Source organism: Rousettus aegyptiacus, unplaced genomic scaffold (assembly GCF_014176215.1).
Source record: "Rousettus aegyptiacus isolate mRouAeg1 unplaced genomic scaffold, mRouAeg1.p scaffold_m13_p_8, whole genome shotgun sequence".
NCBI lineage: Eukaryota > Metazoa > Chordata > Mammalia > Chiroptera > Pteropodidae > Rousettus > Rousettus aegyptiacus.
This window is the reverse complement of record NW_023416311.1, coordinates 69,454,700-69,481,963: the sequence shown is the minus strand read 5'-3', so window position 1 is coordinate 69,481,963 and position 27,264 is coordinate 69,454,700. Positions and strand designations below refer to the sequence as shown.

Below are 27,264 nucleotides of genomic sequence, written 5' to 3'. Positions count from 1 at the left end.
TAAAATGCCTTACTCCTTGACCTTGCCAGCAAGGGAGGCTGGTGGCTGTCATGGCTTTAGAAAGGATGAAAGGAGAAACCTGACCAGGGGATTTTTCAGAGTGGGAGTGTGGGATTGGCGATGCCAAATATCCACTAGCTTGGTAAAGCTGGAAAAGGTGATGTTTTCCAGGACAGAGGGCAGTTCTTCAGGAATTACCCACCAATCGAGTCTGAAGACACAGGTGGAGCCAGGGTCCTCGTGTTCACAGGGCTCACAACCAAGGCAGGAGGCCCGGTGCGTGGAGATGAAGGCTGGGTTTTCCAAGGATCGAGGGTAGCTCCGCCTACGCTATTAAAAACTGACTTCTGTAAAGTAACCAAGCAAACAAGCATATTTATCTATATCATTAATCTTAGAGGAGAAACCAACCTGAAGGAGAATGAAGGCAGGAAAATCCTAGAAGATTCTTTGAGACTTTGCCAAATTAAACAACTCATGTTTGTGTGCCTATATTCTGTGAATAGTAAATACACCGAATTTCTTTTGCTTTGAAGTGAAATTAACCGTGCTCGTCAAATATTGGGCAAGTATCATAAACAGAAAGAGTCACAACCAGAGAAAAGAAACATCATCAATTTCAGGGGTTTGGTTTTGGGAGCACACTTTATTTTACAGTACTGGAGAATTAACATCTAGTAGCAGCAAACATAAAAATGCAATATCAATCTATCTAAAACTCAGATGATGGGAAATTCGTCTTTTGAAAATGGTAAAACACACACACACACATACACAGCAGGAGACTCAGAGACCAGTTGATAAGAAAATTTTAAAAAATCAAAACTCTCATTCCATCATCATCATCAACAAGGAAAACAGTTATAACAATCATAGGGTAACATTCACTTTACGTCCCCAGAGAAGACTGTCATTTCATAGGCTGTACCTAAAATATTCACATTCTGGAAAGAGAAATTTTCAGATTTAACTCTACGAAATTTAAATATTTATATATATTTCACTTAAAATAACCAAAATATTAAGAACAGCAGCAACACTGTATTATAATATTACAGCAGTTTGTTCACATAATTTATGTGTATACACACACACACACACACATAATTGGTAGCTCGTTCATTATTATCTAATACAATTCACAAATACCAAGGTCCTGGTCTCATTGCCAAATAACTTAAGAGTCTAGATTCAATACATATTATGCAGAAAATAATTCTGAAATGTAGACTGCAGAACATTTTCCAGACCAGAGGGAATCATATACCAAAAGTTTTTAGGGAAGGATCAGGTTGAAAGGCATGCAGGGAATCTGCAGGATTCTCAAGGCAAAAGCGTGTTCTGACCAGCTCCCTGGAAAGTTAGGAATTGAATCTTGAGACACGTGTCTGCTAATGGGGAAAAGAAAGCACTGCCGCCTCTTCACGGTTGCATGTTTCATTTGGACACGGCATTAAACTTATCAACAACTGAGAAATTTCTCAGTAAATAAGAGGTAGAATCATTTCTCACCAGGAAGCAAGAACTGGACCAAGAAGCCGACATTCATTTTTCAGCCTTTGCACTTACTCTGACAACCAAAGGCTTAACACCAAGACTTCACCTTGTATGTTCAAGCCTGGATGCTAAGAAAAGTATTTCGACCCCTATTCCTGCTCTAAGTCACGGGACTAAATTCTTAATCCTGATAGTTTAGAAATAACTCCCAGACGTGGTGACTGGAGTTTCTTCAGACCTGGATTCAGTTTCAGAAGTCGCCCCTGCAACTGTAGCTTTTTAAAATATTTTGAAGGTTTTTCAGAAAAGGTAAATGGTTAAGTCTCACAACGGAGTTGGATCTACAGTAATGCCGCTCTCTGACATTTCAATAGTTTGTCGCCTTTTTCATATACTATTTCAAGTGAGTCTCACAATAAACTTGTGAGGAAGCCAGGATAGACAACCAAGTACTCGCTTCAAAGACCAGGATTAGGCTCATCGAGACCAAAGTGACAGCTTGTAACCGTCATACACACCAATGAACTGGTGAGGATGTTCTGTAGAACTCAGCTCTAATAGTCACTTCTTTTTTAAGAACAGGGACTTGATACTAGCTGTTTTCTGAAAAATGAAGTAATTCGAAGGAGGTAGGGAAAAGAAAGGAAGAAAAAGGAGTTCACGAGAAAAAAGAGTGAGGTGGTGCCGCTTGTTAGCATCATAAACATTAAAACAAGCAGAGTTTGTTTCCTAGACATTTAGAACACAGACATTTAAAAAAAAATACTTAAATACTTCAGTCTTCCAAATAGTCTCACACTGGCCTTGATTACCGCACATTTACAAAGTTCCTGAGGCTGACATTGAAACGTAAGATTACCAAGAAATTTTTACGGGTTCCACGATTTCCCAAGAAATGTAATCATGTTATCGCCTGTTCTCAGAACCCTGCTCCTGCCCCAATTCATCTCCAGCCCAACATAATTACATTAAAATCTGTGTATATTTGACTCATTTGGTAGTTTTATAAGGTGTAGGTTTTACAAAACATCTTTAATCAATATTCTTGCTATGTCCTTAGGAAAACGAGCTGCTTCTCTCTGGCTCTAAGCTGAGAAGAAGACCGCAATGAATGTAGAGTTTCATAATTTTAAGTTTGGGTTCCACTTGGACAGTTGCTAGAAAAGAAATTTTTAAAAAATGACCATAATAATTCATTTCTAAAGCTGTCATATTTCACATAACCCTTTCAAGAAAATTCAGTGACTCTTAGCTTGGTAGTTCCATAAAACAAAATTATACTAATTCCATTGTAAAGAAACTTACATATAATAATAATCTATGAACTGGAAGACTTAACTTCAATGTTCTGGAGTATAACCAGTTCTCATCTTTAATCAGTAAATGTGTTTTAAAGAAACAGCTGAATTAACAAGGAGGCCATCATGACAGCATTGTGTAATATAATGTAAAAATTATACAAATCCTTCTGTTCCTCTTCAGGCACTGCCTATCCCAATCCCCCTAGCCATTCCCACCCCCTCCCTATCATTCAGACGTTATGAATGCCCCACCCACAGAGTCTGCGGACTCTGAACTGAATGAGTGAGGCACCAAAAGGTAAATTATGCTTTGGCAGGGAGGAAACTGGACAATCCTTTGAATTTTTTCTGAGGTAGTGGAGTCTCTCCTTCTAATATTCTAATGGTTAGAAAAAATCAAGGGAGTTGAATTAAAAGACAAGTGGAGTGTTGGTCACTGCACTTAAATGCTATTCTGAAATGGGCGGTGTATATGGGTGATTACCACACACTCCAAACCTTCGTCAGTAGAATCCTGATTGTTATGTGCAGAGGATATTGAGGTTGCCGTATGAGTATGGTCCCTTGAGGCATTGTATACCTCATTAAAACTTGGATTTAATTGCTACACATCTCTAAAGAAGTGCCTGGCATACAGTAGGAGCTCAATAAATAACCAATGACTGTTTAAGATCTCCGATTTAGCTCAGTGAGATTACAGGCAAATACAAACAGAAGTACCCAACCAACCGGATGCTGTCACCAAAGGCAGGGTCACTTTCTCCTACACGTGGAATCTTGGACACCTTTCAAACATGAGAAGGTGAAGCTCGGATGGCGCTGGGCATGGCATAGCACATGGCTCCACGTTAGCTCTGTTCGTCAGACACCTTATTCCCACTGTGATTTTATCACGATGTGACTGTGAGATTTTCAGCCATAAATAACTTTTCTGAGGATAAAGTGATCCACTCTCTCTGTTGTTCTTCAAGCTTTTCTGCCAAGCATTTAATCAAGACAGGGTCCACCTTAGAATCAAATTTATTAGCAAACCAATGTCCATCTTGCAGAAGCCACCTTAATTCTGCCGCTCCATAGATACACACACTTCGGAGGTGAGAGCCAGTACAACTGGGATAGAAAAGGCCTTCGTAATAACTCCACTTGACAAGGCGGGTCTTACTCTGCAGGTCAGACACATCCTGGGCTGTCCTAGAAATCTCCCCAGGTATTCCTGGTACCCGAATTAAGGTAGCCCAGAAATGCTCATCAGGTGAGTATGTATCTTCAGACCAGGCAAAAAAGTCTTTAACAAGGGAGTTGTTGAAAACATATCTAACAAATGCTCGACTTAAAACAAAATAAGCACTGCCAACAAATATCTCAATGTTATGAGGGGGGGCTTCTTTGGAGATGTTTGTCTTTATTGGTAGCTTCGTATAGTCATAAGGCACCTGTCTGAGTTCATAGTGATAAGTAAATCTTTCCATTTTAGTGTTAGGGGGTTTCACCGTCTCTAACATATTTGCTCCATTGAGTTTCTTCAGCTCTAACACTAATTCAAAGTTTGACTTCAAAGGAAAGTCTTGCCCACACAGGTTGATAACATACTTCCATTGAACTGAAGACTTGAGAAGGTCTGACAAGCAATTTAAATCAGCTTGGAGTCTGGAAATGTGGGCATATTGCACAGTCTCTACTTTGGAAGCAATGAAAATGTTGGAGAAGCACTTAGCTAAATTGTTCATGGCAACTTTGAAGGTATCAGGTGACTTATGGTCATAATGGATGCAATAAATATTGTGCTGGTTATATATAGCATGAATTAGCCTTTCAACCATAATCGCATCTTTGTGAACAACCAAAGAATAGGCTATTGGGAAGTTTTTCTCTTCCCGTGAAACAAGCTTTTGATGATACCTTCTTAAGGTCTGATAAATGTCACAATCACTGGTCATTACCACAACATCATCATCGTCCAAGTCGATGATGTCTCTTCTTCTTATTTCCAGAGTCTTGCCAATTTCCAAAGGCTCCTGTTCATAGACTCCCGAACAGTTAACTTCATATGTGACGTCATCCTTAACATGGGTGTATCTGTTCCTTACGAAGGGGGAGGTGCTTAGGGAGTACTCAACCAAGTAAATGCCTTTTTGAGGGAAGAGGAGTTTTCCTATGTTTAGAAGCTTCAACAGGGAAAGCAGCCACAGGGTTAAAAACAGGATGAAAACTTTCTGCTGTAGGGGGTATTTAAAACAACATCTGAATATCTTCATTCTGTAAGAGGCAAAAGGAATAATTCAGTTGAAACATTAAGAGAAAATTAGTTCAGTTCAACCAAAGTCCACTGGTTACCAATCACATGCCAGGTAGAACGCTGGGACCAAAGATGACTAAAGCAAGGTTCTCATCCTTGAGAGAATCCAGAAATAAGGAAATGGAACTGTGTAGAACGGTGCTATTTTGTGGCAATCTGTGTTACCTATACCTAATTCTGAGAGATGTTGGTTACCAAATAGAATGGAAAATAATGTAACTTCTAAAAGACAGGTATTAAGTATCTTATATTGTTTGTATTTCTGTTTAGCACATTTGGGGAGGCAGTACTCTGGTTTGGGCAAAGGTCTAGAGAAATGGATGGCATTAAGGGGGCCTTAGAGATGCAAATAGCCTACCTGAGACTAAAAAGAATATCCATCTTGATTCTACCTTCAGAGCCTGATTAGATCTATGTCTGAAGTCAGATGGGGAAGCCCAGTGAATCTCATTGCTGTAGACTAAATGTTTGTGTCCCCCTAAGATTCATATGTTGACACCAAACCTCCAGTGTGATGGTAGTGGGAGGTGGGACCTTTGGGAGGTGATTAGGTCATGGGGGTGGAGCCTTCATGGATGGGATCAGTGCCCTTATAAGAAGAGACCCCAGAGAGCTCTCTTGTCCTTTCCACCAGCGTGAGGGAGCAGCAAGATATGAGCAGTCTACACCTGGTAGAGAGCCTTCCCCAGAATCTCATTATGCTGCTCTCAGACTTCCAGCCTTCAGAATAATGAGAAATAAATTTCTGTTGTTTACTAGCCACCCTGTCTGTGGTATTTTGTTACAGCAGCCTTCATGGACTAAGACACCCACCTTCAGAAATAAGAGCAGTGGCAGACACTCAAATGAGCAATAGTAGGTATTAGAAACTGTAAAATTTTGTACAGATTATACGAATTTGGTAAACCAGCACATTTCTTCATTTTTTACTTTATTAGCTCCTTTTCCTCACAAGGGTTAGCAATTTAGCCTTTAAAATGAAAAGAATGTGCCTCTCATGAGGTTGGACGTGGGGTAAAACCTACATCAGGGGCAGTTAGGCTGTATCTGTCAGATTTAAGAGCACCTATCCAAAAGGGCTCACGTGTGTGCAGAGAAGGTATGTGCAGAAGAAGTTTCCCTGCACTGCTATTTGTTCAGTCTTAAGACTGAAAAAAATAAAAACATCCTTCATCAGGAGATTAATTAATTACATCCACACTATGTGAAAAAGCCTGAGACAAATCTGCATGTGCCCATACAGAATGACCTCTACAATTTACTGGGAAATAGAAATAAGCAAAATGCAGAACTGTGTATAGTGTGCTTACAGATATGTCAAAAAAGACTATACACACATGTGTCCACACATTAAAAGCAAACCTTTTCTTTCTCTGTCACAACTATTCAACAATGTAGTGGGAAGGCAGCCACAGGATAATGAGTAAGTGGGTGGGCATGGCTGTGTTCCACCACAACTTTATTTACAAAAACAGAACGCTGGCTGGATCTGGCCCCTGGGCTGGTATTTCCAGAAGGATGTTGTATAGACACGACACTGGGAACAGAAGTTGCTTTGCAGGGCAGGGTGGGAACGGGCTGAGGATTAGGGGCCTAGGTAGGAAGCGGATTTACTTACCACTGCATATCTGTTTGTATTATTTGAACTTAAAAAACAATCATATTACTTTGTTAACTAAAAGCAGGCTAACAAAGGAGAGGGCATAGATATGCTTATTTGGGGAACAGCAGGAAGAGGGGATCCAGGGAGAATCACCCCAAGTCTGGAGGACAAGAAGGCTCCCTGAGCTCCCAGGGCTGTTTCAAGGAGTTTCAAAGAAAGAAAACTCGTAAGGTCAGAGGCGCTCATATGCAATTTCCTAACACATCCCAATTAATCTTAAATAAGAATGTATACCAATTTCCTTCGAGAGACTTAGCAAGAAATTTGAACCTGATTTATTTTTGAAGATTGTGTAAAGCAATTAAAAAGCTCTGCTGGGAATGACATACCCTCATTCACCTTCATTTGACTCACTCTCCTTTAAAGAATGACACCCCATGGACAGTGAGCTGTCCAGTAAAATCCGTGTCCTCTCTGGCCACATCTTATTCTCTCTTCTGAGAGTTTCCCCAGGGTCCTGTCCTCAGCTCAATGCTCTTTTCACACGCGCTCTTCCTGGGTCTCTGGATTTCAACTTCCACATGTACATTGCCAACACCTTTTATCTTTAGCCCTCACCTCTCACCCGAGCTTCCAGAGTGAACATCCTAATGTTTGACAGACATCTTCACCAGATACCCCGCAAGCACTCAACCTCAGTGGGTCCAAAACTGAACTTGACATCTTCACCCCTTTGGTACTTTTGTCTCAATTTATGGTTAGACTATCCACTCAATGACCCAAGCTTGAAACTCAAGAGCCACCTAACACTTCCATTTCCCTCACACATACATTAACAAATCACCTCATAAATACCCTTCGAATCCCTCCCTCCTCCATCCCCAATACCAGGTCAGACAACGTCTTTGCTGAATTGGAACCCAGATGAAAAGAATTCCAAGCAGGCTCATGGCTCTGAGTCCCCTGTCAGGTCTCAGGTTCCTGTATCCCCGAAGCAAACTGTATAGGGTTCTATCCACTCAGGCTCAAGGTCAAAGTCCCAGCCAGTTGTTAGAAAGTATAGGAAAACTGACTCCCGATGCACAAAGCAACACAAACTACAACCCCAGCAGCCTGAGCACACATTTAGAACTAGGTGTCGTGATGAAATAAACTTAGAAGATTAATCAATCCCAAATCAACCAATCTTTCTCATCATTGTCATAATTCATGGTAATTAGGCATAAATAGGGAGCAGCTTACATAAATGGCTAGAACTAGAACGAATCTTAGCCTAAGTAATGTTTTGCTTTTTCTTTCCTCACTTTATTGGTCCATGGAATCTCTAATTAGCATCAGTTAACAGTTTACCAGAGTGGTAAAATGAAAAGACTTCACATTTCTAAAAAGGTTTACAAAGTCTTCCAGAGCTGTTACGTCATTCATGATGTACCGTTTAACTATCATCCTCACACCTTTATATAAAGCCAGAGGCCGGCTGCCTGTCCCGCCAGCCTTTTCCAGAGCCTCCTCTGTACGGCTTGCCCTGCCCTTCTGAGACTGTCTGGAGCACACACTTCCTGACTCCAGCCTGGTGCCTGGAGGGTCTGAGTGGAGACAGGAGTAAATGGCTGCCACTCCAAGAGGGAAGGTCACAGGGCACCCAGAAAAAAGAGGTAGCAGGCGCCCTGTGAGAAGTCTCATGGGAAGTGGCTCTGGGTCCCACGTCTGAGCTTCACCAGCCATGGATGAGAGTTTGTTTTAAAGGAAGGAGAGGTAATCGGACAGCCCAGGCACCTCGCTTTTGATCCTCCTCCTTCCGACCCTGGCATCTTTAAGGGGGACACCTTGTCTATATGTGGGTCAGTCTTTGACATCAGGGGAAAGAAGCAGCCCTCCAACACTACCCTGTCCCAAGTCAAAGTAAAACCCCTTCCCAGAAGTGCCTTTGACTGAAAGCATTCCTTTCCCAAGTTAGAAGATGTGAAGGTGCAAGCCTTTTGGTGTGAATGAGCTTCTGTCAGACCCTGAAAAGGGCTGTTGGCCTCTTCCCAGCTGTGGTGAGGAGTCAGCAGGTTATTCCCAGGCTCTAACACCTGCAGGAGGTTAGAGACAGAGTTCCCCATCACCACTCCGCTTTTTGGGGACAGAATCTCTCTGTGATACCTGTGGCCCCACCCGGCTGAGTCTGCAGTCTGTTTAGGGAATGCCCAGCAGCAGTCCAGCCTCCAGCGGCCAGAAGCTGCAGATAAGCATAAGCTGGGGCAGGCACCTGCCCATTGTGGCACCACCTCAATTCCTTGCCACCTGTAGCTGGACCTGTGAAAACCCCAAGATGCCAGGTTTGGAGGGAGGGGAAAGAACTCCTGGGGCCTGATCCAGGTCTGACTACAGTTGGCTGGGCTAACTCTACACCATACCATACTATACCATACCATAAGGCTGGCAGTTACTCTGGCCCCATAGTTCTTAGGAGACTATGGCAGCAAAGCCATCTTCTGCAAACACTCCACCCTGGTTTTTTCTCTCTTAAAACCTCTTGAGCAGGAAACAGGCAGGTGTTTTGCTGCCAGGAAGTAGTCTTATAATTACATTACATAATTTCCCACCCATAAAAGAAGGGGTATTTCCCCTCCCACCTGTCTAGGCAGAGGATGAAGCCCAATCTGCTGTGCAGTTTCCCACCACATGAGTACAAGTTCCTAGTCATGAGGGCAGATCTGATAAGAAAATGATAGCAAGGTTTGATCACTAGAGCTCAGCTGAAATAAGGTATATTTAGATAATTCAATAAAAACCCAATAGCAATGTTGAATGAAGCCTTTCCTCCGAATCACTGTTTGTCCCCAGCCCTTCCAGGTGCTGTTTACAGCCCTAAAGGAAACAGCGGGCACACAAAGGTACATCCAGCTAAATGGTTATAATTGCATTCTGGGTTAAATGGCCACAGCCATTAGCAGCTCCTCAGTGAACTCTCCTTAAGTCAGCAATTTCAAAATCCGGGGCTGTCAACCAAGTACATGCTTCCTTTCCCAGGGGAGAAAGGGGATGGCAAATCACAAAGGGGAGAAAGGAGACTGAGAGAAAAGTACCAAATAAGGTTTAGCTTAGGTACCAAGAATGAGGGACCCACTGTCCATATTTGCTGATTAGGTGGCCTCAGCCCCCTCTGGTCCCCTCTCTCTTCTACTGCCTCTCTGCACATCTGCAATTCTTTCCAGTAACTACCACAGGTAGAGGGGGCTCTTGGGAGAGGAAAGACAGTGAGAGTGTGGGCTTCAGGATGCCCCAGCCCTGAGCTCGAACCCCCGCAGAAACAGTAGTCGTAAGAATGATCAGACTAAACTCTGAAGCCCAGTTTTCTCTTCTCGAAATGGGGATCAGAAAACCCCTTCTGGGCTGCTTTGAGGGTTCAGGAGGCTGTCTGTGAAGGGAGTCACCCCACAAAAGTGCTCAGTGCACATGAACAGGCCTTTTCTTTCCCATGTGCCCAGCTTGCCTGGTTCCAAATCTTAGGGTTTTCCCAGTGCATTCATTACACAGGGCATGATGATTTTTGTACTTTTATTTTGTTTCTATGAAAAGAATCCACTAGATAATTTTATGCAAACAACATTAAGGAAGCAACTAACCTTCACTCTTCTGACCATAGTGGGAGGTGGACATGTTTTAAGGAAGGAGAACGCTGTGGAGAGTCAAGGCCTTGTTCAGGGTCTGGGTGGGAAAAGGGGAAACCACATGTGATCCGGAAGGGCCGGGCATCAGCTCATGGGCAGCCCCTGCGCCCGGCTCAGGAACGGCCGGTCAAGCACCTGGACCCTGGACAAGTCCCTCAACTTTTCCACAACTCGGTATCCTCACCGGTAATAGGATGTTAATGACAGTAGCTACCTAAAGGATTTTAGGGCTAAATGAGGTGACGCATGCAAAGTGCTTTAGCCCTGCCTAGATCGTGACTGCCTGATAACGGCCAGCTGTGGTTTCATCCCGTCCCCATCCTCATCACCAGCATCTCCACCCTCAAGTTGTGCTGCTAAGTCTTGACATAAATTCAGTATTTTAGGGTTAATGCCAGAATGCATTATTAACCTAATAATATCGTTATTATCAATGTAGACTCATTCGATAAGAATTGCTACTATGGTCACTGTTCTAAATACTCTGCATGGAAGAACCCAGTACCCTCAACAGATCAACGAGGAAGGTACCACCTTTATTCCTCTTTTACAAGACAGTAAACCGAGGCACAAGCAGAATAAGAAATCGCCCAGGACTAAAAGGCTACAAAGTGCTTTAGTGGGACCTTGAACCCAGAGAGTTTTGCTCTCAAGATGTACTCTTAACCCTCTAAGCAATACTTTCTCATGAAATATAAAGAAAAAATACTCCATATTTCCTACAATAGTTTCAGTCCTTGACTAAAACTTCTCATTATTATGTCTTACGTCTTAAAGCTGGAACAGAAATGAACGGCGAACCATGTCTGAAGTCCTGAGCTGTTTCACCTCTTTAAGAGATTACTCACTTGGAGAATCAACTTAGAGGAAAGCTGGGTGAAGAACACAGTCCAGTCCTGCAGTAAGAGGCTCTGGCCAACACATGTGCTAAAGAAGAGATGAGTCAGTCTTCCCACGGAGGCCATTAAGGGAAAAGAAAGCTAGCTCATCCTAAGAAATCCTGCCATCGGTTCTCTCGTCTCAGTTACTGACTCACTTGTTCTTGCACTGACCAGTGACACGATTTGGGCTCTCTGAGAATCACTAATTATTTTAGAAAACTTTCTGGGTGAAGTCTCTCTTTGTGGGCCACCTTTAACTTTTTCAGCTTTGTACCATTTTATGGCACTGTGAAAAATAGGAATTGAAGAGTTTATTGGTTTTGAAATGTCAGGATTTTCTTGCTAGTCTTATAGAGGAGAATCACCACTTAAGAATACTGATATAAAGATGACCTCACTAAAAACATTCCTCATCCAGTTGAATAAACAAAGGTCCTTCTACGGTATGTAGCAACTTGATTTCAATAAAGCTATTGATTGTCTTTGAGGACATGCTCACCAACCAACCCAGAGAAAGTTTTGGCGTAAGACCATGAGTGGGAGGATGACTCAACTGAGATGAATTTCCTCAACATCCGCACAGCACCTGAAGTCTGCAAAGGCAGGTTTCTTTGCCCAGATGACCTTACGTTCTCATTGTCCTAGAGGGATGATTGCAAGGGCAAGTAAGTAATTATCAGACTGTGAGCAGGAAACAGTAAGCAGGCAAAACACAAGAAAGGCGTGGCTGGGTCAGTGAGGCAATATAAATTGAGAACAAGCAGTCCTCAAATAATAAGAGGAGACAGTCTCAAAAAGGAAAAAGAAAAGGTTTTCCAGTCCCTGTTTATGAAAGTAAACTCTCGTTAAGTTAAAAAAAAAAAAAATCAGAAAGTCAAAAAAATCTAAAGAGAAAAATAAAGCTCCCCAGTAATCCATCGCCTGGTAATGACATTCTGTGGACTGTGTCCTTCCAGATTGTTTACAATAAACACGGCTTTTTTGGCTTCCTTTTACACAAAAAGCACCGTCTTATCTGTTCTGTTCATTTCACAATATACTGTGAACGAGTCCTATTCTACACAGAGTCTGTAAATTCTTAGAAAGTAAACAATTTCTAAGAAATCAACATACTTTTGTATAGGGGAAAAAAACATTTAAATAGAATTTACTTTTCTGGGCCTCCTCTAACAAAGCTTAATTAATTGACCCACAATTCCTGAAGAAGCCTAGGAGAAAAATCCTAATATTGACAAGGACTTTAATGGTGATCAAGTCCAAATTCCTCCTTCTCTAAATAGGGAAACAGAGACTATCTAGCCACCATCTAACAACAGTCCATTCTTGGGATCCTGGGAACATCTTTCCCTATTACATACATGTTTGCATATCCAACTGCTCCCCCATGAAGGACTGGGCAGAAGGGGGACCTCTCCTCCCCAAGGCAAGGCCCCTCATGGTGGCATTCACTTCAGCCTCAGTCCACTGCCCCCTTCACTGAGACTGTTCTGGCCAAAATCAAGGAAAATCTTCATGTTGCCAGAGTCACTGGACACATACTTGTCACTTCCTGATGGCCTATACTGAGCACTAGTACTGTTTGCATTATCTTATTTATTCCATTCAGTGAACCTATGAGGTAGGTACTATCCTTATCCCCATGTTTCAGATTAGGAAATTGAGTCACAGAGCATAAGAAGCCAGTATGTGTAGGAGCCAGGATTTTCAACTTTGGCCCAATTTCAGAGCCTACACTTTTAACCACAATGGGAAGCTGCCTCTTCAATCTCTTAACAATAGCAGAACCCTGGTGGTTCTACACCCAAAATGTATTTCAAATCCAGCCACTCCTCTACACAGCAACCACTGTAATCCAAGCCAGTGCAAACTCTTGCCTGCATATGAAATAACCTCCTCACTAGCTTCCCTTTCTTCCCTCTAATCCATTCTCTGTACTGTAGCCAAAAGAATATTTAAACACATAAATCAGATCACTCTCCCTCCTTAGTCCCACTCTCTATACTTAAAACCCTTCGCTGGAGTTTCATTGTACTTAGAATAAAATCAGGAATACTTTCCATGGCCACAGGGCCCAGCCAGCCCGTCTCTGTCCTCTCTAACTTCATCCTATTCTGTGCTTTCTCTTGCTCGGTACATTTTAAAGTTCCTGCCTCAGGACCCTTGCACTGCTGTCTCTATGTTTAGACAATTTCCCCCTGGATCCTAGCCTTACCGGCCCCTCCACATCCCTCAAGTTGTAGGAGAAATATCCTTTCTTGGGGTTCTCTGATTCCCATTCTTAAATCTCACTCCTGACTATCACAGCCCTCGTTTTCTTCTAGAACTTATCACAGTGGCCATCATTTTGTTAGTTTGTTTATTTCTGTCTCCTGGACAGGCCTGTACATGCTCTACCTCCAGTCCCACATACATACCTACTTAGCATAGGGAAGTCATTCAGTGGGACAAAGTCAGAAGGCCCAAGTTCTAGTCTCAGTTCTGCCATCAGAAATTCCTGAGGTGATCCTGGGAAGTCATTTAATATTGGGCAAGGCTTCACTTCCCATATTAAATGAGATAATGGTTTTTCTATCCTACAGTGTCATTATGAAGGTCCTAGGACAGGTCTATAGGGAAAAGAAAACAAACAACTTTGGTATGCACATGTTGGGTACTGGGGCCTCTACAAGAGAACGGCTTCTTGGGAAAACTGGGAAAGAGTAGATATGTTGTGGTTTAGTTTTATTTTTCTAAAATAGTGCGTGCATTATTCCTTTCTTCTGACATGCTCTTTATTTCTTATTTGTTTTTCACTATTTGATAATATTCTTTTTCGTTAATGTCTGTTGTATCCTGAAGACATATACCTGTTTTGGATTTTGAAAGATGGGAAGATAGTGACTCTAGTTAAACTTTATAATCCTCCTGCCCCAGTCTGCTCAATAGCCTATGAAAGATTGATAGTCAAATAATTCCTTTAAAAGACATGCAAGAAGAGCAAATGCAACTAGTTCTGTGCAGAGTTAAGATCAGCTAAATAACTTCTGTAACCCTATGCATTGCAGAAACTATAAACCTTTTCCCCAAGTTCAGTATCTTTAGGGGCAGTTCTTTTTCAGATAGTACAAAACTGCAATGAGTTGTTCTAGAATCTGTTTGGCCAAGCCTTTTCTAGGGACGTAGCAAATGAGGCAGTATGAAGATTTCGCTGCAATGCAAGTACACAAACATACCCTCCCTCACGCAGGGCCTCTGGCAGCACTCCGCTGCTCAGATCATATATCAAGTTAAAAGTGCCTCCACTCAGGAAAGCACGATGTCCTTCATCACCTGCAGAACATTCACAAGTGAAGCTTTCTGTGGTGGCAGCGTGCTTCAGTTTATAAGTACAAAGACCATAGTCAAACTCTTCCTTAAACAAAGGTCAACCTTACCTGCATTTGAGAATGGACATCAGAATGAAAATACTGGGCATGAATATCAGTCTCTCAACCACTTTTTAAGATTAGAATTTTTCCAACTAGTGGCATCACTGAAGCCTCACAAGTTTGGGGAGGTTTACAAGGCCATGTAAGGTCACATGTGAAACAAGCAATTCATACCAGGATGTATTTACCAGGTGGTGGTACTCCAGGTCATCAGAAATCTGGGCTGCAGCTATGGAGCAAAAAAAGTGCAGAATTCAGCCAGCTTTTTATGATCACACCAATTAGGAGAGAACCAACTTGATACTGAGCTTTGTTGCATCTGCTCCACGGGGCAAACATCAAAAGCTGACTGTATCTTGTTGGGCAAGGCTACTAAGAGATCTTTAGCAGAAAGTCTAAAGGACCAGAAATAATATTGCTGAATGAATAGTTTTCATTTTGTAACAATATGAGACCCTTGGCAAGTTGCAAAACATTAACAGTATTTTCTTACAGGAAAAATAAAGTGAGGATGGATTTCAAAAATACATATAGCTTTCATATTTTAGCTCAGATGAAAACGGCTTAAATAAAATGTTTTCTCCTTTTTAGATACAAAAGATTATAGCAAAGGGGTTAATTAATGTACTGATCTTGGCCTCTCAAGCTTTATAAACAGTGTGGTTACATTCTTTTCTTAGGTTTTCCTCTTCTCTGCCTTCCTTACTTAGCTGGATATAATATAGAACTGAAATACATTTTATGTTCCAAATTTAAAATGTAGGTCGAGAATATTTTGGTTTCTTTTTCTATAAAGAAGGAAAATTGAATTGAGAAACACTTATGTACATTTTTTAAAATGCATGTTTAGTACACTAGAATAAAAAAATTTTCCCTCACCTAAGGTCTATACAGCATGATTTTTTTCATCTCAGAAATTTCTGGAAGCACTTATTTGGCTAATTCATATATGGCTAATTCCATATTTTATACTGGCCAAAATTAATTTCTCAAAGGTTATGTAGTAGCTGAAGAGGTACAGTAACTGACTTCTATGTGGGCATTGAAAGTAGAATCTCTAATGTCCGTAACTACAACACAGAGGCAGCACAGGATAAAAAGCTGTGAATCTTGGCAGAAATGGCTTCAGGCCAGGCCACATGCTCCATGAGTGGATCAGACACATTCAGTTTTAAATCCTCAGAAGAGCTCCTTTGTTTGTTTTCTGTTCTGCTGATATGGAGGGGAGCTGAGCTGGAGACTTCAATATGCTTCTGCACTTCCACTACACTATTCGAGACGGGCAACTCTGGCATGATGTCACAATTTAGGAAAATGCCTGGGTTAAAATGCCCCTCTAAAAGCTTTCCCCTCCAGCTTCCATTATAGAGGAGAAATCACTGAGATATAATGTGGGGTATCTAGGAAAGCTCTTTAAAGGAACCTGATTGCAGGGGACATATGCCATTATGTTTTCTTTTTCTTCTTGGAACACTGACATGATGGCTGGCATTGTAGTAGCCATCTTGGGACCATGAAGAACAGGCCAAGACAGAGACCTCAGTCCAAAATCCTCAAACCACTGAACCAGCAGCAACACTCACTCACTCTGCCTTCTTGCTATATGAGAAAAATAAGCCCTTATATATTTAAGCAACTTTGCAAGACGACCATATGAAAAGGGTAATGGTACACACACACACACACACACACACACACACACACAAAACACACACACACACACACACACACACACATTTAAGCTTAAATTTAAACCAGGCTAAGGTGTCTACTCACACAATAGCACAGACTGGTATATAGCCAAGTGCAAAACTATGAGTCGAATAATGCTGAACTTCTCATCCATCTGTATTTAGAGGTAGCTGGAGGCTTCAGGTAAACACCTGAAGGAAGATTTACTAAAATTAACTCCAATGCTGGCATGAACTGTGCCACCTGCTCACCAAGCTTCAGGTAAGCACTACTCAGTTTGCGGGACACCTCCTCTTGCCTGGCAGGGGGTAGGCCACGCAATTTCTAAAAGTCACCTTGCAGGTCGGCTGCCTTTTTGGGAGCTTGTTTTGTAAAAAGCTGTTACAAAATCAAGAAGAAGATCTCAGTGAATCACACTGAGTAGCTCTGAGTCACTCTTGACCCTCGCCTACCTGCCTGACCCCCTTCCTCTCCTCCCTGCCACACACTTACCTCCCCCCACCCTATCTAATGCTCCTGCTCCACCTGTGTGTACAATAAAACCGACTTGGAATTTAAAGCTAATCGTTCTGAATTTAAGTCCCTACTGCACTAACAAGCTGTCACCAATCTAGTTAGCCCTCTGCCTTCTCGTCTGTGAAAGAGGGCCTAGGGCCCTGACTCATGTGGACATTGACAACAGAGCTCACGCATGGGTACTTCCTGGCAGGAAGGGCAGACTGGCACAGCAGTTGCATGATGGTAACTGATGGAAAGCATCCAAACCAGCACCAGAGAACGCGCACCGAGAATCATAGAGCAGGGCTGTTCTGCAAACGGGGACTGGACTTTGTCCTCAATATGCCGCACGGGCTCCTGCACCTAGAGACCACCTCCCAGAGGCAACAGCAGTGCAGGGGGAGAGTGGGGGCTCCATCAGGCAGGATGATGCAGAAGCCCCATTCTCACGGTCAAGAGGGGATCAGATGGGTGCCCACCGTATTATCCTTACAACTTTTTGTAGGTTTGAAAAATTTCAAATTAAAAGGGTTTTTTTTTTGTTTTATTATTATTATTAATATTATTATTTTTTAGAGGGCACAATAGGGGTAACCGGAAGTGGGTAGGACTAAAAGACTTTGAAAGTCCCTGCTTCATATTAGGGTTCAGGCAATTCATTCCTAGTAGCATGGTTTTAAATGCCTTTTTAAGTCTGGTGTCACTGCTGTCTTCTTGCTAGAATATACTTTCTATTACCTGCTGAGTTCTTTTGTTATAAAAAATAACTTTTCTTCTGTTGTTCCATATTTATGAATTGGTTGCTGATCATAAAAAACATTCTTTTCTATTATTTTATTGTCATAAAATATACATAACGAAATGTACCATTTCAACCATTTTTAAGTGTACATTTGGTGGCATTAAGGACATTCACACTGTTGTGCAGCCATCGCCACTATCCAGCTACAGAACTTTTTCATTTTCCCCAACTGAAATTCAGTACTCATTACACACTAACTCCCATTTCTCTCCCCCTCCCAGCCCCTGGCCACCGCCATTCTACTTTCTCTTTCTACGGATTTGACTATTCTAGGAACCTCATATAGGAGAAATATAAGATTTGTCCTTTCATAACTGCCTTATTTCATTTAATACAATGTCTTCAAGTTTCAACCATGTTCTTCCTTTTTAAAGCTGGATATTATTCCTCTGTGTGTACATACCACAGTTTGTTTATCCATTTGTCTGTCAGTTTGACACTTGAATTGATTGCTTCCATCTTTGGGCTAATGTGAATAGAGCTGCTATGAACATGTTTATACAAATATCTGTTCACTTCCTGCTTTCACTTTTGGGTATAGATCATATATGTGTGTGTGTGTGTGTGTGTGTGTGTGTGTGTGTGTATATATGTATATACACACACACACACACACACACCTTTATTTTTATATATACTGCTTCTATCCTCCTTCAATTAGTTGCTCATCCATCTAGTAAACATTACTTGTGTGCCAACCGTGTGGCAGGCAGGTACTGTGCTAGATTCTTGGGAGATATAGATAAAAACTGTGCTGCCTAGAGGAATACGGAGAGAAATAAATAGCGAGGTCTTGGGTGATTTGATAACACAATCAAGAAATTCCTGTTATTTTGTTACATTTAAATTTTATTGTCCTTTCTCAGAAAAGGTAAGTCACTAGGTAGCATTTGGAAGTATTTTTTTTATTCAGGCATTTTCTCGCCATAGTGTTATTTTATGTCCCTCCTTTATTAGGATCTCTCCTCTGGTTCCCCATCCCTTCCTGCAGCTCCACAGTCTTCATATCGTCCTATTATTTTTTTTTCACTTGTACCTTGTGTGTCACCTCATTTCTCTCTCCTCACCCATCTGAGAGTAGGGCAGGGTGGTTGCCTGAAAAGGCTAAATGAAGAGAGAAGGTGATGAAGAGGAAGGTGATGCTGGCCCCTCCTTGCCACACCCAGGTGGAATGCAGGTGTTCGGGGCGGAATGTGGGTGTGTGGAGAAAGGATGCAGGAGGGCAAATATTCCAAATATGCTGCAGTGACGCAGAAGAGCAGAGGAAGGAAGAGAAAAGGAACCTTGGCAAGCACAGAAGCTGTGCCTTGTTCTTCCTGGTCCTGGGCACAAGTGCCCACCCTGTGCTACAGTCTGAACAAGCTGCTCTGCCGTGGGCTATCCGGATTCGGTAGGTGACCAGAAGAAATGCCAGGGTTTGCAGAGCCTCTGGAAACAGGTCCAATCTAACCAAGAGCAGGCGGGCCGACTATTCAGTCTGAGCACAGCCAGGAAGCCCTCCTCCAAAAGGAGAACCTAGTCTATTTCCCCCTGATCTACATTAGGGGGAAAAGCAGGAGAATGAAAGCACCCACAGAAGTACCACGTATTCATGGAGGTTGACTTGAGATGACAAAGAGCTCCACTAGTATCAGGCACTTTTCTCTTGCTTGCCACGGTAAGGGTAAGGGAGAATATCACATCAAAAGAGGTTTTGTAGCATCTTGGAGGAGGAATCAGGCTTAGATTTTTTTTTTTTTTTTTTTGGAGATTTCTGTGGTTTGGTTTAAGGCTGGTCTTTCATTGCAGGGGGAGGGAGGAGGGAGAGATATTGAGGAAGATTGAATAAGGACTGTGAATATCAGTGTAGGGTTCCAGGCACTGCTTTATGCTCTAGCAAGCGCAGCTAAAAGCATTCTTGCCATAAAGTTATTTTGCTTTCGCCTTACATTTTTTTGTGCTGTTATATTATCTAATTGTTCTCCTTTAAGAATTATGTATGACAGACAGCCAATGGATATAGGAAAAGATGCTCAACCTACTAGCTATAAGGGAAATACAAATGAAAACCGTGAAATACCGCCTTATACCTGTTAGAATGGCTATTATTATCAGGAACACAAGAAATAAGTGTTGGAGGGGATGTGAACAAAGGGAACCCTTGTACACTGCTGGTGGGAATGTAGATTGGTGCAGCTCCTATGGAAAAGAGTATGGAGGGTCTTCAAAAAATTAAGAAAAGAGCTACCGTGACCCAGCAATCTCTCTTCTGGGTATCTACCTGAAATATGGGAAAATACTTATTTGTAACGGATATATGTACCTGTATGCTCATTGTAGCCTCATTCACAAGAGTCAAGACATGAAAACAATCTAAGTGTCTGACGGATGATCGGACAAAGATAATGTGGTACATATACACAACAGAATACTACTTAGCCATAAAAATTAATGAAATAGTGCCATTTACAACAAATGGATGGACCTTGAAACTATCATGCTAAGTGAAATGAGTCAGATGGAAAAGGACAAGAACCACATAACTTCACTCATGTGCGATATGAAACTGAAAGCAACAAATCAACAAAACAAACAAACTCATAAGCGCAGACAACAGCTTGGTGATTACCAGAGGGAAAGAGGGTGGGGGAAGGATGAAGAAGGTAAAGGGGGACAGATATACAATGATGGGGGGAGACTAGACTCTGAGTGGTAGCAGTAGACAGATATTACATTATGGAATTGTATACCAGAAACTTATATAATGCCATTAATCAATGTTACCCCAATAAATTTAATTTAAAAGTTCTAAAGATTAAAAAAAGAGTCACGTATGAGCAAAATTTTGCATTTGGACTTGAGCACAAAACTCTTGGGTTATAGAGCTTGGGGGTAGGAGGTAGCAGTGAAGAAAGGAGAATCGACACGGCACAATTTTTACTTCCTATTATTTTGAAATGTCTGAATTCCCCTTAATGTGACTGTAGATACGCTGAAATGTACCTTTGTGTCACCTACAAAAAACAAACAAATATTAGCCGGTGATATAAATATAAGAGGGAGAGGGAAACAATCATCACAAACAGGTTCTGACCGTGTGCTACACATGACTGTCCTGTGAGAGACACTAAGGATGGAGTGAGAAAACACGGCCCTACATGGAGAAGCCGTGTGAGGGGGCACTTTAGAACAGCAGTGATTTCAGTGCAAGCCATGATGGGACCGATGGCAATTATTCTGATGAGAGCTCCACAAGGACTGCAACAGATGCCAAGTTTTTAAGCCTCATAAACTGTGGGGAAGCCCTCTAGCAAAAATACTTGGATCATTATTAATTACTTGGGCCAGGGCATCAGCGGCCAAGGCAGAGGACATAAAGGTTTCTACGAAAAAGGACAGAAATAGGACCCAAACAGATCTGGACAGACTTGGATCTAGCAAGATGAACTTTAACAGAGATAGAAATTAACACTTAGGTCCAAGAAACCGACTGCACTCATACCAGATGGAAAAATGTGGTTTAACAGGATCATCTGTAGAGATAGTTCAGTGTTGTCGCTGACTATATTTAAGAAGAGTCGGTTTGGTATGAAACCGCCAGAAGATTTCTTTTTTTTTTTTAATGACAACCAAACCAAACCCAAAACCAAACCAGTTTGGTTCTGGACAGCATGAGACCTGCTGAACTGCAGAACGTGAGAGACTAAAGGGATCTTAGAAAGCATTTAGACCTTGAAATGGAGGAAGAGATGGGTTTGTGTCTAGGTACAACTCTACGAGGATACCGACCGACGACCGAGGGGAAGTTAAGCAGCACAGTGAGAAGCTGGCGACCACAAGAGAGAAACGGAAGGTTAGAACCAAATAAGTGAAAATCCAAGGGGAACCAGAACTGGTTTCAAATATTAAAATACAGGTTGCTGGGCTCAGATGTCCTGATTCAGCAGATCTGGTGGTCTCTGAATTTGCATTTCATAGGAGCAAATAAATAACCTCCTAGGTGACCACACTTTGAGAGACACTGCTCTAAGTAACAAAATCATAGTTTAAAAAATACATATGTATTCTAAGATTGTACTAAGATACAATGGCTTATTTCCCAGTAAGTCCAAACTAGAGAGAATTTATTGGTTTTAAAACCTCACACATTGGTATTTAAGATTATGCTTAAAATTTCATACGGCTTGACAGAAGTTCCACCTTTACCATCTCACCCTTTGAGTTTCTTATTAGTTCAGCTTCATAAAGCAGACTTCTGTTTCTGCTTCTGCTTCATTTTCTGGCATTTTATAAAATAGGTAGTTTCCCTTTAGTCTTCTACTTTTCCTGTATTTTTCTATTATATTCAGCAGGACCAGCTTCATTACCTATTAAGATGTGACCTGCTTTTATCAAATGGTATCTGGCTTCCCACATCTTCTAAAATAGTAAATATTGATCCAATCCTTTCCCCACAAGCCCACACCAAGCCCACTGTGCCCAGGGGCCCATTAGGTTTTGAGCTGCAGTGTGGTTAATTCCTGATTAATTTTATTTGATCTTCTATACTTGAAGCGTCAGCCTTTAGATCTCACTAGGAAAATTACCAGCAGATGGAAATGCATATAAAATGATATGCAAAGCAATGCAAATTAATACAAAATGTATATACCTAAATTGCTTAGAAAAAGTCTGTATACCTTGACATTGATATCTGCTTTGCTTCTCTGCACTCTGGTGAGCAGTCGCCAGGTCTTTTTATTGCAGTTGATTTCATACAGCATCTAGCATCTGACACTTGTTGGCATGCTAAGAGGAAGACATCCCTGCCTGTGAGTCAGGCAGCTGAAATCCTGGCCTTAACTTTGCCACTGCTTGGCTCTATGGCTTTGGACAGATTCTCAAAATTCTCTGGGTCTCAGATTCTACATTTGGAAAGGATAAAAATGACATCATCATAATAAAACCACCAGCACTGAAGCTTACTGAGCACTCACTCTGTGCCAGGTACAATGCACACATGCACATACTGATGCACATACACATACATTGGGCGTACATGATGCACACTTGCCTACCTTGTGCAAGCATGTACCCTTTGGGTGTGGTGCCATTTCAGAGACCAGGAAACCAAGGCAGAAAGGTCAGGAAACTTGGGCCAGGTCATGAGTGAGGGGGTGGCAGGGCCAGAACCAGGGCCTTGGCAGTCTCACTCGGGGCGCTCATAGCTCCACTGCAGCTCTGTTGTGTGATTTCCATCTATGTTTCTCTTAATCATTAAATTTTCATGATCTACAAAATAAAACTTCAACTATCACAATCGTAAGTGCTTCCAAACATTGTTTCAATAACGCTGTCAATGGTTTATGAGTTTGATGTCAAAATGCTGGCACAATCAGACTTTTTTTTTTTTTAACCTAGTAGTCTAAGAGTAAGAGGGGCTTTCAGATATCCTGTATGTTCATCCTCGCCTTCCCACTCACTCCATCCCATTTACATATGAGTATTAAAAAGCCAGCCCTCTGTCCCACCTCTCACTTAAGGAGCAGCTTCCAGGGAGGTAACTGTGGTGGCCCTTCAGTGCCTGTGTGCGCACACACACACACACACACACCCCTGCACTGTGCTGTGCTGGGTGTTCACACCCATTACAGCTTTGGTGGAGATCTAGCACCACCCTGGTTTTCCTCTCATTTCTCCCCATGAAGACAGGGGCTCTTTTCCAGGTTTATACCCTCTCCTCCAACCCACCCAAGGCTTAAAACATCACCCCAATACAGATGACCCCCAGCTTCTTTGGAGGGTCAGCTGAGGTCTGGTCTATACAGCTACTTATTAAGTTCTTCCACTTGGGAGCCTCAAAAGCAGCTCAGACTCAACAAAACCGAACTTGTCTTTCCTCTCCCAACCTGTCCTTCCTACAATGTTCTCTCTTTTGTAAATGACAGAGCCACCTTCCGAAGTGCTCAAGCCCCAACTTGGCAGTAGTCACCATGCATTCTCACAACCTACACAAAACTAGTCACCAGGTCACTCCAGAGTTTGCCTTGAGTCCACCCACTTCTGTCATCCCCATTGCCACTACCTTAGCCTAGGCTGCCAGGCTTCTCATAAGTCCCAGACCAGCCTGTCCACTTTAGGGGGTCCTCAAATCCATCCTCCACACAGCAACTGGAGATTTGTTTTGTTTGATTTTAAATCTCATCAGGATACTTTCAGAGGTGAAACAGTCCTGAAGATCAATTCCACAAAATGGCTCGAAGATCTGGCATCATGGAGCCCCGGCACCGGCTGATCTCAGCGGGGGTCACTCTCTCCTTGGGTCACACTGGACTTTGAACAATCCCCGTTCTCCCCTTCTCTGTTTTAGGGAACTCCTTTCCCTGGGGTGAGCATACTCTCACTTTTCTCCTCTTCCCTTCACTTAATTTATGCAGCTCCTACTCATTCTTCAAGTCTACCTTAACTCACCCCAAGAAGGCCTTCTGCCTTCAACCCAGCACATCTGTGCTCCCACTGCACCCAGTACAGCCTGGCACACAGTAGGCACTCAATAAATTTGGGTTGATGAAGTGACCTTTCAACCTTGTGTTACATACTCTTACTGTCTTATTGCTTTCTTCCTGCCTTCTATTCTAAGAAGGAAATCCTTTGAAGCTGACATAGTTTAATTTCTAGTACGTGGTGCTGTGGTAAGCCCTGGGACCCCAAGTCATACTCCCAACACTAGTGGCTCCGCTTGGTGATCCTCAAGGAAGAGAGCAGAAACTGGTCACTGTCTGTACAGGCTCTACCTGCCCCCATACCTGAGTTCGACAATTATTTATTGTCTGCCTATACTAAGGGTACTTAGCATGGTGCCATCAAATGCGCAGTTTTGACTAATTGCCTAATTATGCCATTCGGCCCTATCTACCTCTCTGAAGACTATGTGGCATTTAGCAAATTATTATAAACTTTAGCTCCAAAGGAATAATAAGTTCAGTAATAAACAGGAGGAATCACTCCTCCCCCACTCCTAAAAGAAACTCTTCTGTCTTTGCTGGAAACACTCAGGGCTATACAACCCAATTCTTTGGCTATGATTCAACAGCATCTTAATTGGTCATTTCTCAGAGAGAAATGGATCCTTAGAAAGTGAAACATGAGAATTGTTGCTCTCTGCAACAATTCTCTTACTTTTAAAGATTTAATTTCCTCAAAACACTATCAACAAAAGCTGTCAAAAAGGACAGTTAGGTTCTAGAACGTCTTTGATAGGAGGTTTAATTGTAAGGGCATGTTTATATATGTAAGATTAAAAGGGGTGACTTCTATGTCTACCGAACCACGTGGACGTTTAATATTATCTATCCCCAACTCCCTTAATCTTCTGGTTTGTGGCTTTTCAATTTTTAGGACAGGAAGAGGAAAAGACAAGTGCCTCAAGGTTAATGCCACCTCTCCACTTGCCCAGCCTGGAGGACAATACACAAGTTTCCCCGCTACTACTCGGAACACCTCCCCCAAGCCGGAAAGCGTAGTTTTTTAATTTACAAAACAATACCACGCACTCTCACCGTTAGCCTAAGTAAGGATAGTAAACCTACTCCAGAGTCCACACCTCTTGGCTCAGATCCCCCGAAGCTGCCAGCCTGCCGTGGGGAGGCGCCGCCACTTCTCAGGGGAACAGTCCCGGCCAGCTCCGCAGTACCAACACTTGACCTTAGAAAGCGCACAAGATCGTCTCTGCCCAGGGCGCGGCCAGGAGGTCAGTCTCACAGTTTCCGATAACCAAACTATTAAGAGACACCCCCGCCCTCTCCCCGCCCCCGGCCACACGCACGCTCTGTCTCATTGGAAAAGCCAAAGAAGCAGCCCATTCCCGCGCGCCACCTCCCTCTCGCTCCCAGGCACCTCCCGCCGCCCTGGGGCCGGCACGCCCTGGTCTTGGGCAGCGTGGCCTGGCCCCGCGAGTCCGGGGCTGCGGAGGGGCTGGCGGACGGGTCCAGAAAAGCAAGCGTGGGGACCCCGGCCCTCGGCTCCCCTCACCTGGGCGGACCTAGGTAGCCCTCTCCTCGGCAGGACCGAGACAGCGGGATCCCGGCCCCGGGAAAGGCGCGTCCAGCACCCGCTCTCAGCGCTCGAAGAGTCCGGGAAAACCGTGGTGCGGACGCGCCCGGCGACCCCCGGCCTCTCCGCCGCACGCTGCCCCGGGGTGCGGGCGCCGCGGCCCGCGTCTCCCAGGACGCCCTCGCGCTGACCCGCGCCGGCCGCCCCGCAGCCCGTCGCCCTTTCCCAGCGCTGGCCTCAGGGAACTTTCCAGCGCCTGGCGCCGCTCTGGGGCCCAAAGTTGCAGCACCCGCTCGGCGCACCGCGGGGTCGCTGACGGGTCCCCGACTCCATCTGCGCCCGTCAGGTGCCTGTGCCGGCCCCTCGGGACACCCGCAGGCCGGCGGGCGCGCGGTCAGGCCGGACCTCAGCCCCGGACCTCGGTGCGGCTTCTCGGGCCAACACCCCCGCCCGGTCCCCGAGAGGGACGCAGCGCCCAAGTTTTCCCCAGCGGGAAAGTGAAAGTCGCTTGGAGAAGAGGGTCCGGGCGTCCCTGTCACCCAGCGGCTGGGTCAGGAGCCCCGCACCCCGGCCCGGGGAGTTCCTGGCGGGCCTGCGTGGCCAAGCCGACTTACGAGAGGGAGCGGCGCGCTCGCGAACGCAGAGGCCGCCCCGCCGGGCCGCGCGCTGCGCTGCGGGCTCCGCGCTCCGGGCTCCGCGCTCCGGGCCCCCGGCTCCCGGTCTCTCTGCGGCGGCGGTGGCGGAGACTTGCTCCCGCCTCCTGCTCCTTCGCCGCCTCCAGCCGGGGGTGGGAGAGCGCCGAGCCGCCCCCGTGACGTGGAGGAGAGAGGAGGGGCGCCGCGGGTGCGCTCCCGCGGAGGGGGCCCTCAGCCCCGGCGCTGGGGGTCCCGGCCCCGCGCCCCGGGCAAAGTTCCCGGGCGCGTGTCGCGCGCTCTGCTCCAGCCGAGCCGCGCGGGTGTCCGCCGCTGCCCTGGGCGTCATCCTGCTGCGGTTCCCTCCTCGCGTTAAAGAGACAAGAAATCAGGGGTCTAGAGAGCTAAGTGATTTGCCCAAAGTCGGTCAAAGGGCTGTGTGACAAAGCAAACTCACCTCTGCAAAGACCGGGGTGGTCTGCGAGGCTCCGGCCTTGCGGGAGTAGCCCGTTCTCATTGGTGAGATGATGGTGTCCCACACAGCCCGGAGAAATACCTAGGAGCAGAGCGGGAAGGTGGAGCTTTAGGCCCAATACGCAGGGTACAAAGTTTTTTTCAATCGTTGCCTACATGCCCAATAGTCTGAGGCTTCCTTTTTACCCTCGAGCGGGGGTGAGAGTGGCGGGCTGTGCGCGCACCGTATCCGGTCTCAATCCCGCTCACCCCAAAATTGTATGAAAGCAAACACACACCTACTTAGCCAGTCGGGCTGTATCTACACTCGGCCTTCTTAGTGAGTTCTAGCCAACATGCCAACTTCGCGAACCGAATGCTCTGCACTGTGCTCGTAATGCCCACACTTAACAGACTTCCTCCGCAGCTCTTCTCTCCCGGCCACCCGCTCCAAGGACCTGTGTTATGGGGCAGGAAGGGCACCGGGAGGTTCAATCCCAGCTAGTTTCTTCCTTCCTTGTCTGTCCGTCTGTATG

General features: G+C 44.1%; 1 protein-coding gene across 5 annotated transcripts; it reads right to left on the bottom strand.

Annotated features, from left to right (window-relative positions):
* Window positions 1-626: 626 nt before the first annotated feature.
* GCNT4 (glucosaminyl (N-acetyl) transferase 4) lies at window positions 627-26,851 on the bottom strand. 5 transcript variants are annotated; one of them, XM_016137133.2, is made up of 3 exons: window positions 25,195-25,357; window positions 22,670-22,883; window positions 627-5,054 (listed from the first exon to the last, which is right to left on the bottom strand). In XM_016137133.2, the coding sequence occupies exons 2-3, from the start codon at window positions 22,756-22,758 to the stop codon at window positions 3,689-3,691; spliced, it is 1,455 nt and encodes a 484-aa protein (XP_015992619.1). In that variant the 5' UTR covers window positions 22,759-22,883; window positions 25,195-25,357; the 3' UTR covers window positions 627-3,688. The 5 variants fall into 5 exon arrangements, with proteins under 5 accessions (XP_015992619.1, XP_015992620.1, XP_015992622.1 ...); XM_016137134.2 differs by lacking the exons at window positions 22,670-22,883; window positions 25,195-25,357 and adding an exon at window positions 26,733-26,851; XM_016137136.2 differs by lacking the exons at window positions 22,670-22,883; window positions 25,195-25,357 and adding an exon at window positions 26,258-26,330.
* Window positions 26,852-27,264: the final 413 nt, after the last annotated feature.